Source organism: Oreochromis aureus, linkage group 3 (genome assembly GCF_013358895.1).
Source record: "Oreochromis aureus strain Israel breed Guangdong linkage group 3, ZZ_aureus, whole genome shotgun sequence".
NCBI lineage: Eukaryota > Metazoa > Chordata > Actinopteri > Cichliformes > Cichlidae > Oreochromis > Oreochromis aureus.
This window is the reverse complement of record NC_052944.1, coordinates 15,043,192-15,053,684: the sequence shown is the minus strand read 5'-3', so window position 1 is coordinate 15,053,684 and position 10,493 is coordinate 15,043,192. Positions and strand designations below refer to the sequence as shown.

The 10,493-nt window shown below is 41.6% G+C and overlaps 1 protein-coding gene across 3 annotated transcripts; it reads right to left on the bottom strand.

Annotated features, from left to right (window-relative positions):
• Positions 1-2,489: 2,489 nt before the first annotated feature.
• slc3a2a (solute carrier family 3 member 2a) lies at positions 2,490-7,545 on the bottom strand. Of its 3 annotated transcripts, none has more exons than XM_031736746.2 (10): positions 7,412-7,545; positions 6,103-6,306; positions 5,828-6,012; positions 4,860-5,033; positions 4,602-4,696; positions 4,265-4,401; positions 3,850-3,959; positions 3,459-3,742; positions 3,152-3,371; positions 2,490-3,064 (listed from the first exon to the last, which is right to left on the bottom strand). In XM_031736746.2, the coding sequence occupies exons 2-10, from the start codon at positions 6,297-6,299 to the stop codon at positions 2,925-2,927; spliced, it is 1,542 nt and encodes a 513-aa protein (XP_031592606.2). In that variant the 5' UTR covers positions 6,300-6,306; positions 7,412-7,545; the 3' UTR covers positions 2,490-2,924. The 3 variants fall into 3 exon arrangements, with proteins under 3 accessions (XP_031592606.2, XP_031592607.2, XP_039465560.1); XM_031736747.2 differs by having other exon boundaries at positions 7,283-7,420; XM_039609626.1 differs by lacking the exon at positions 7,412-7,545 and adding an exon at positions 6,766-6,785.
• Between the last annotated feature and the right edge of the window lie 2,948 nt (positions 7,546-10,493).

Genomic DNA, 10,493 nt, shown 5'->3' with positions numbered 1-10,493 from the left:
GTTCTCTACTAAGTGAGTAGAGAGGGTCAGAGCGCTGATTTGTACCCGCCCTGGTTTTTTCTCCGCCTACCTGGGGAACAGGTGTTCTGGGAAACTCGCTCTCTTTCTCCCTCTCTCTATCTATCTATCTTACACCCAGGTAACCTGCAGTGTTGAAAACCTGTTTCCCGAGTACGTTTGCTACCCTACAGTCCTACTCTGTAGTAAAATCAGCGATATTTGACCGTCCTGTTGCTCGATTTGAAACTTATACAGCCTATTTAAAATCTAAAACTTAACAATGTCCGTAGCCTGCTGTTGTTACCACTGTCCTGTTTGAAATGTAATGAGAGAAGCTGGTTATTTTGTCATATTTGCATGTGCCGATGTTGAACCCAAGCAGGGGCGGATCTAGAGAAAGTTTCTTAGGGTGGCATGAGGGTGGGTTTCCCCCCAAAACACACATGCAGGTGGTTACATATGGTTGAAATGATTCAAGTGTAGTAAGTATACACGTTTTTCATATAAATATAGTCTATTACTTAATTATTGTCTGTAGCCAACATAATTACACACTTTAGTTACATAAAACATGTGAGTTTTGATGTTATGTACTGTATAGCCTGTATAATAAATAAATATGTAGCCCAATAAGTATAAAATCCAGAAAGCTACACAACATGGGGCGGTTCATTTACAAACACAAAGCACCCCCAAAGATTTCTTACTTTTTTTGGACAATGTTTGCTGTCTGTGTGACACACTGCTAAAAATATAAAAACCATACAGTACTTGGTTGAGACATAACATTTTAACAACAAAAGTATAGATAACCCCCCCCCCCCCCAAATGGTTTGCTCCAGCTCGGCTCTCCCCTACTATCGCTGTAGCGCTGTTGCTGCCAGAGCGATGGTGGCTGAGACGCAGCAGAGCGAAGGTGTAAGTTCCTGGCTTAAAACAGGACATATTAGCTGCATTTAACCTTTAGTTACTCTTATATCGTTAGGCAGGAATCATATCATGTTTCTTTTTAGCTGAAAAACATTACACCCAGGTGATGACTAAATAGAGTGCACCTGTGTGTAATCTAATGTCAGTACAAATACAGCTGCTCTGTGACAGCCTCAGAGGTTGTCTAAGAGAATATTGGGAGCAACAACACCATGAAGTCCAAAGAACACACCAGACAGGTCAGGGATAAAGTTATTGAGAAATTTAAAGCAGGCTTAGGCTACAAAAAGATTTCCCAAGCCTTGAACATCCCACGGAGCACTGTTCAAGCGATCATTCAGAAATGGAAGGAGTATGGCACAACTGTAAACCTACCAAGACAAGGCCGTCCACCTAAACTCACAGGCCAAAAAAGGAGAGCGCTGATCAGAAATGCAGCCAAGAGGCCCATGGTGACTCTGGACGAGCTGCAGAGATCTACAACTCAGGTGGGGGAATCTGTCCATAGGACAACTATTAGTCGTGCACTGCACAAAGTTGGCCTTTATGGAAGAGTGGCAAGAAGAAAGCCATTGTTAACAGAAAACCATAAGAAGTCCGTTTGCAGTTTGCCACAAGCCATGTGGGGACACAGCAAACATGTGGAAGAAGGTGCTCTGGTCAGATGAGACCAAAATGGAACTTTTTGGCCAAAATGCAAAACGCTATGTGTGGTGGAAAACTAACACTGCACATCACTCTGAACACACCATCCCCACTGTCAAATATGGTGGTGGCAGCATCATGCTCTGGGGGTGCTTCCCTTCAGCAGGGACAGGGAAGCTGGTCAGAGTTGATGGGAAGATGGATGGAGCCAAATACAGGGCAATCTTGGAAGAAAACCTCTTGGAGTCTGCAAGAGACTTGAGACTGGGGCGGAGGTTCACCTTCCAGCAGGACAACGACCCTAAACATAAAGCCAGGGCAACAATGGAATGGTTTAAAACAAAACATATCCATGTGTTAGAATGGCCCAGTCAAAGTCCAGATCTAAATCCAATCGAGAATCTGTGGCAAGATCTGAAAACTGCTGTTCACAAGCTGAGCTGGAGCTGTTTTGCAAAGAAGAATGGGCAAGGATTTCAGTCTCTAGATGTGCAAAGCTGGTAGAGACATACCCTAAAAGACTGGCAGCTGTAATTGCAGCAAAAGGTGGTTCTACAAAGTATTGACTCAGGGGGCTGAATAGTTACGCACACCCCACTTTTCAGTTATTTGTAAAAAATGTTTGGAATCATGTATGATTTTTGTTCCACTTCTCACGTGTACACCACTTTGTATTGGTCTTTCACGTGGAATTCCAGTGAAATTGATTCATGTTTGTGGCTGTAATGTGACAAAATGTGGGAAAGTTCAAGGGGGCCGAATACTTTTGCAAGCCACTGTATATACCTGTAATGCAGTAAAAACAATGAACGTCTCATTTGATATTATCTCCTGCATAAAGACCGTAAATATCTTATGTGATATTATCAGCGTAAACACAACTCTTAAAGACGTCTTGCACACAAACACGAATATGCGGTTGAGTACAGAACACAGTTTATTCTTTTCACTTGACAGACTCGAACATCATGCATCCAAACTTCACTTCTTTTTTCTGTGCGAGTTACGAAAACTCTCTCCCAAAATTCATAAAGTCACTAAAAAGGAAAATTTAAGATTTCTAAAAACCTTAAACAGCACAACTTTTAATAAGAAAAATGCCCAAAGAACCAGGAATGGAATGTCTTTCACACATTTGAACAATGTAGTGTTATTGCACTAGCTAATGTTTTAAACATTTTAAAACTGCATGTTTCATTTAACCCACTAAATTTATGTTCTGTCAGACTGAAATGTATCTACTTAATGCAGTTTTAATGCTTAAGAATGTATTCAGAAACTACATTTGGTAGATTTTAATAAGCGCAACGCTAATCATTATGCAGCTTTCCTATCCTTTGGCGCCATCTTTAGCCCGTGTAGGGGAACTGCAGAAGCAGTGCTTGTCCAGCTTTGAGCGTGAGGTCTTTCAGGTTTACAGTCGAGTCCACCTCAAATTCTTGGTCAGTTGACAGCGTCACCTTGGCCGTTTCTGGTAGCTCTACCCCCTCTGCACAAACAAAGATCATCAAGTTTAAAATAAATAGCAGAGTTAATAGATGTCGTCAGTAGACATTTCCGTTGAACTGCAACTTGCCTGTAGGTGCCAGATTTAATTTCAGCTCCTCGAGACCATCTCCCCAGTTTACAGCTGTTATGTATCTCTCGCTCTGATCCCACACACGAAGGAAAGAGAGAGACGTGGCAGAGCTGTAGAGACTGTAGTAGTCGCCGTGCAGGAGGGAGCGCTCTTTGCCTCGCAGGTCACTGAGGGATCTGAACCACTTCCTTATTTCAGCGTATTCAGTATGGTTAGACTGTAAATGAAATTCAAGAAAATGTTTTACTGCACTTAAAGCAAATGAATGCTTGATCAGTGACAGACTGAACACACCCACACTTACCTTAGCACCGTCAGTTTCTTCCTTCTCTACATTCCAAACCATCTTCGGAGCTTCTCTGGTCTGGTTTGTTTTGTTGCTCATCTGATTTGCCTGAAGGCCAATTTCATCTCCGTAGGTAAACACAGGGGTTCCAGGCAAGGTGAAGAGCAGAAGCTGGTAGAGACGAATCAGGCCCCGAGTCGTTGCCTGTTTAGACAGATGGTCCTTCTGAGCAGCACCGAGACCCCAGCCTATTTTTCTCTGCTCAGAGTGGAGGGTCTCCAGGTCCCTAATGCGCTCTTTACCTGTGGATATTCAGGTACCATAATCACCTACAAAGCACCTTTTTGACATTTACTCAGGATTATTGCCACTGACAATCATCACTACTATGCAAACAGTAGCAGCCTACCTCCCGTGTTTCTACTGAGCAGGTCGGACAAGATTAGATCGACACCAGAGACATTGACTAGCTGAGACACCTCATCAGCTGAAATACTGTTGACCACACCCATCAGAGCCCTAAAGAAAGAGAATAGGATCAGGTCAGTCTAGAACTTGCACTTCTTATACATCTTGAAACACTTCCTTGAATGTTGATGGGACTGCATTTCATGTCCATGTTCTCTCAGAAGACCGTATCCTGTACCTGATATTTTACTGATGCTTTTAAAATTACCTTTCCAGGACAGATCAGGCCTACAACTTTGTTATCATATGTCTGGATATTAGCTACAGTTAAGAATCTAAAATAAAATACCCTGTGTAGTGGCATGCATTGTTTACTTGTGCTGAATCACAGGTCACAATATAGCAGCCACACTAACCTCTTCTTTGTGTCATCAGTGCCATTTCCCTGGACAGCCATCCGCAGTTTGGCCCATTCAGGACTGGTGGAGGCAATGCCAAGGTCAGATATCTTGATGCCATCAACACCCTTTTCCAGCCAGTATTCGGCTGCAGCCTGGAAGAGAACAGATTCAAGTTAACTACAGTGGCAGCAAGACCCGAATCCACACCACAGTATATAATGTCCAATTTAATCATCTGTCCATGGGGCCAAAAGTCAAAAATGTGCCATTTGTTTATCACATGTAAAGACAGTGATGTTGCTTAATATGCCTTATTACTGCAAATAATTAAATATTAAATCTGTGTGCTTACCTTGACTTTTTCCATTATTTCTTTACGGTCTTTTTCATCAAACCACACAGGATTTCCTTCGTAGTTTGGAGTCAGGTCAAGCACCACAGAAATGCCTGAAAGAAACAGGAAAGCAAATGTTTGCTCACATCTGGTCCTCAAGAGTACAGAATCCAGCAATAAGTAGAAACAACTCTTAATGAAAGAACAGAGCACCAGTTACTCTTTTAGTGTGAGCGATTTAGCAAGTAACTGATCTGAAATCAGAAAATTACGTACTCTTTTTGTGGGCCGCCTTCAACAAGCTGTCGAGATCTTCAGCATTTCCAAACTCTGGACTAATTTTTTGAAGGTTCAGAGTTATCTTCTGGTTGGCCTGGACAGTATGAAGAGGTCCGATAACCAGGCTTTTCACCTTTAGCTGATTAATGTCATCCAACTTTTCTTCAACACCTAAAAGAAAAAAAAAAAAAAAAAAGGTAGTAAATGAAATGCTGGGTCAGTGTGAATTTCACATAAGGCAGAAAAACAAGGGTGTGAGAAGCAGCAGGGTGTGAGCAGGTTAGGGACAGAGGACAGACAGCTTTAGACACATGTTGATAGTTAAGACTGTAGCGCCGCAGTGCTGGCAAGACCATGTGAAGGATCCCAGCCTCTCCCTCTGCTGGCCATGTGAAGGCTGAGCACAAGGGTGGCTTTGATAAAGAAAACAAAACTGAGTCACATGGAGTTTTTGGAATTCCAGCCAAAGCCTGTTAAAACCAAGTGCTCCCCACCAGTTCACTTTATGAACAGTAGTAAGCACTGTTCTTCCTTCCTGTCTTTAAAAAAGCCTGTAGTAAACATTTTTTGATATGTACAGATCACGACATCTTGATATATTCCAGAGTTGCTCAACTTGGCTGTATCTGAATAGAGATACGAAACAGATGACGTCTTCATTTTTTTTTTTAAATGTCTTAAGACCTTTAGTCACACTGTGGCAGCATAGTCAGCAATTTGATATCTAGCCAGCTGACACAGGCCACAGAGAACTAATGAAAGCCAAGAGACTGTCACAAGACTTTATCCATGTAAGTCAGAGCATGTTACCCAATTTCAGACTGGGGCACTTTATAGTGCAAGCTCCAACTCTTATCTTGGGAATAAACATGGCAGCGCAATAAACAAAAATAAATTTAAATGCAAGAACAAAAAGTAAGTTTCTTCATAAGTTCTCAAAAAAAAAAAAAAAAAAAAAAGTCTACCTTTCAATCCTCCAGAGAACGCTGCAAGGTCAGTGATCTGGTAGAGAGGCCCTTCATTCCACCAGTTCATCTCAGGGATAGACTTGCAGCGAGGAGCCTGGACTATGATTACAATGGCTCCAGCAAGCATGCCAATCCAGCCCAACCAAAAGAGGACAAGAAGAACCCAGCGGGTCCTCACCCATCTGTGGAAGAAAAACAAAAATAATAATGTAAAAATGTCCATTGATTTTTAACGCCCACAGAGGAAGACAGCTCTTAGCTGCAGCTCTTACCCTGGAGTGCCAGCAACCTTCATCAGCTCCTCTTTGGACAGCCCGGTGAAGGTAACCTCATCATCGGGAACTTTCAGCTTGACGCTGCCATTTTTCTCCCCGCCTGGAGCCTGACCGTCCCCCGTCATGGGCTGCTTCTCTGGGTCGAGCTCGTTGAGCTCCACTTCTTTCATGTCGATCTCTGTGTCTTTATTCATGGTTTAACTGGAGGTGGAGCACAGAGGAAAATTGTGAATTAATAACTTTATCTGCAAAAGCACTCATTGGCTAACACCCAAGAGCTAAAAAAAACAAACAAAAAAAACACAAGACCACCAAAATGAGTAGAGGGATTTTTTTTTTTTTTTTTTTTTTTAAAGGCAGTACTGGCCAAGTCTCATCCCCTCGCCCTAAGTCTACCCTTATGTAACACATCCCCCCTACACAGGACATACAGGCAACGACTAGATTCATTAAGCTAGCCCAGTTTTTATGTAGGAATTAAACAGGAGTGGCGGCGCTGTTCCCTACTTAATTACAAACAAGCTTTTGTTTGTTTTTTCTTAAAAAAACGCTCATTAAAACAAAACAAAAAAAAAAACTAGTTCATGTCAGTCACACTTCAGAACCCACTCAAAATGCTAGCAACAAAAATATCAGCTGTAAAAAAAAAAAAAAAAATACATTCAAATAAACGGAAAACCCATTCTTGAGATGCTCATATGTTCCACCGGTGTCTGATGAAATAATTACAACTTCTTACTTCACGTGGTCAGCCTCGAGTTACGGAAATATTGCAGCTACCCTTCAAAATAAGTGCATAGCAATAGCAAACAGACTTAAGAAAACGATTTAAACAAATGTCACGACTAAACGACAGTGAACATTTGTTAGTAACAACAACAACAACAACAAAAAACAAAACAAGTAGCTCTCTGACAGTTTAATATAACTAATATAATACACACACGGCTTTAAGATTAAAGTGGTGTAAACCGGAAGTTTAGTAGTTGACCGGTTTGTTCTAGTTCGCTTCAACAGTCATTAAATAAAAGCTCTTCAAACAAGTACACCGTAAATGTCTGTGAAACTTTCACCGAACCCAATAAAGTTAAAATCGACCCGGTACCATTAACAACTCCAAAAACTGTGTGATATTGTATAATTCCATCTTCCTATAAGATGATGAAATCAAACCCACCCCCAACGTCATGTGCTCGTAACACGTGGCAGTTTATCCGGCTGTGAGCTGAAGACTACTCCCGGCGATAACACGGCAGGTCTGAAGTTACAGAGTGGCAGAAAAGTTGATGAAGTAAATCAAAATTACCTGTAAAATACAATGTATAGTCCCGGTTCGGCTCTTAGTTTACAGCCGGTTATTCCTTGTTCTCTACTAAGCGTGTAGAGAGGATCAGAGCGCGTATTTGTACCCGCCCGGTTTCTCCGCCTACCTGGGGGAGCCGATAATCCCTCCCTCTCTCTATCTCTCTCTCTCCCTCCCCCTCCTTCGCTTGCTGTCTCTCTTTCTTCCAAGAAAAATCCTAAGAAACAAACTAATAAACAAACTGAACTCCATGCTCCAAACTAAGAAAACTTTGTTCTGTTCCTTCTTAATGGTGTAAATGAAACGCTCTACAAAATGCTGTTTACAAGTTCACTTATCAGTTATTATGCAAACTGAAGATAATGCAGTTTGCTTCACAGGCAAGATGATTGGTAATGTGATTATTCAGCTGTCTTCTTCTGATCAGTGGAGATTGCCACTCTGTGTTTCACTGATCTAATTTCACGCCTGAGGACCTTTCTGTCGCCTTCTTGTTTTTTTTGTTTGTTTTTTTTTACCTTGTTTGCAGTGTTTAAGCATAAACAGCTGACCACTTAGTCTCCTGTGATCACGCTGACTCTACGGTACCGAAACAACAAAATTTGAGTTGAATTGTACTTGTAATGCTTCTCCTGGGAGCTGAGCAACAGTTTAAAACTGAGCATCTTTTCCTTGTAAAGGTATAAAATATGTTGTTGGACCCTATTTGAAAATGTCAGGTTCATGCTGCTGTGACTTTATTTTCTGTGTCGATTCTGGGTTAAAGCTGATCACACTCATGCCGATGACAGATTATTTCATGCCACGTCTAACAATGTATATCTCTGTTGGAGACAATATTTGGGCGCAGCCAATCTAAAAACCAACATCCTGCTGTCCAAGTTTGGGCTCTAAATCTTTCTCCAGCTGTTGTTGACCTTCATCGAGTTACAGTAAGAGAAGTTACAAACAAAGCTACAGAATTTACTTCCTAGAAGTAACAGTAGACTTCTAGGAAGAGCGCACATTAAATAAGTATGTGTGTGGGGGCATGTTTTTCACCCTAATTGTCCAGTTTGCTGTACACTGATGTGATTTATCATGACATAGAAGTTAGACAGAATGAAGCCAGAATGCTTGGATTTATAGTTGCCGTAAATGTTTGCATAAATGAATCATACTCGTGTGTGTTTCATGTAGTGCAATGGTGCAAACTTTGATTTTACACTTTGCAATTCTCCCTCTGCTCTTACAGTGCAACCATAACAAAGAACCTTGCTGGCTGTCTGTGATATAGATGTGTTATCTGTGTCTTCTCAGGCTGTTTGTTGCTCTCTACTCCTCCATGTCTGCACAGTGTTTTTGCCCTTTACACGACCCTGGTGCTGTTTCTTTCTGTCTCTGCTAAGCAGGGGCAAGTAAACAACTTTCTGCAGTGACAGGTAACTGCAGAAACACGCTCCACCACTCTGCTGTAACTGAACCCCTGCATGTGTACGCTTGTTCTGTGCTCGTTGTGTTCACAGATGTGACATGTTATGGCACTTAATTTCAAACTTTTTTTTTTATCTGACCACTTAATCAGTTTATTTTGTAGTGATACGTCCAATATAGTCCACTGACTCTAACAGCTTGGGCTTTCAGAGTCCTGTAACAGTACTGCAACCTTTACTAGGAAGCATTTATGTACACATGGCTAGTTTTGGGTTGGGACCCCCTTTTGGGTTCAGAGCTGCATTAATTTTTTGCAATATAGATTCAGCAAGGCGTCAGAAACTTTCCTCAGAGATTTTGCTCCATATTGACATGATAGCATCACTCAGTTGCTGCAGATTTGTCAGCTGCACGTGCATGATACGTTTCTCTTTCCACCACATCCAAAAGGAGCTCTGTTGGATTTAGATCTGGTGACTGTGGAGATCATTTGAGTTCAGTGAACTCTGTGTCCTGTTCAAGAGGCCACTTCGGAGTATATATACAATCAGGCAAAAGATAAACTAGAGTGGCGGCTATCTGTTGGGAAGTGGAAAGCCTTTATGATCGGCATTAAAAAGTAGATCGAATATGAGTGAAAACATAAAGAAAGATATACTTAATCAAAGTCCCACAGAAGATTTTTGTGTTATAGATTAGGCCATGATCTTCTTATATGCCATATTTGTCTTCAGGGACTAATTTTTGTCTTCCAGAAACAGTGTAGTGCCTGTTTATTTCATTTTCAGACTTCACCACTGGTACATGTTCTTCTCTATGTGGATATATCTCGGTCAAATCTTAGGTAGTGGTAGGGAGGGGTGTCTAATTTAGGATGTGTGACATTAAATCTATTTATACTCTGCTGTTGTTCAGCTTAGTCATTGTGCCAGGCTTTTGCTACCTGATGTCACTAATTTTAAAACCTTTCTAAATGTCTTCTGCTGACTATTTAAATATGCCCAAGAATCAAATCTAACTTTATAACCAGTGTTTGGCAGCTGCATATCTACATGACGACGATAACGTTGTTATAGCCTCTCCAAACACGCGCACTCGTGCTCGCTTCTCCTATTTCACCAAAGTCAAACACACGCCATCTGTTTCTGTTTTTATCTCAGCCTGTTGATCATGTGTGCGTAAGTAGCAGAGTCAGGTTGTAACAGAGCTGCTGAGCATTGGCTGATGTGGACAAACTGTGCTTTCCAGCTGGGAAGCATTGAGGATATAATAAGAAGTAACGGAATATGCTCTGTTTTTCTGTAAAAACAGCAGAACATGTGGGGAAAACTGGGAGGAGGAGTGAGTAGATCAGGAAACAGGCGACTGGAGGAGGGAGGAGAACTAGGAATGAGGGGAAAGAGCAGACAGGCAGAGAGAGGCCAGGGATGTGTAAACATGTTTTTGAGCTGAGGGTGAGGAATATATTGGAACAAAAATTTGGAGCGGAGCACAGCTCGGGGTATTAATCGAAGCAAAGCCTAGAGCGACGGAAAGACCGTTAGTGTCCTTTTCACACATGTTGTCTCAGCCCTGTGAGGTTTTCAGTTCTGCTTAAACAGAGTTTACAGGATAAATTGGTCAAAACCCAAGCAGCATTTGAATCCTCGGAAAACCAAATCAATCCCACCTT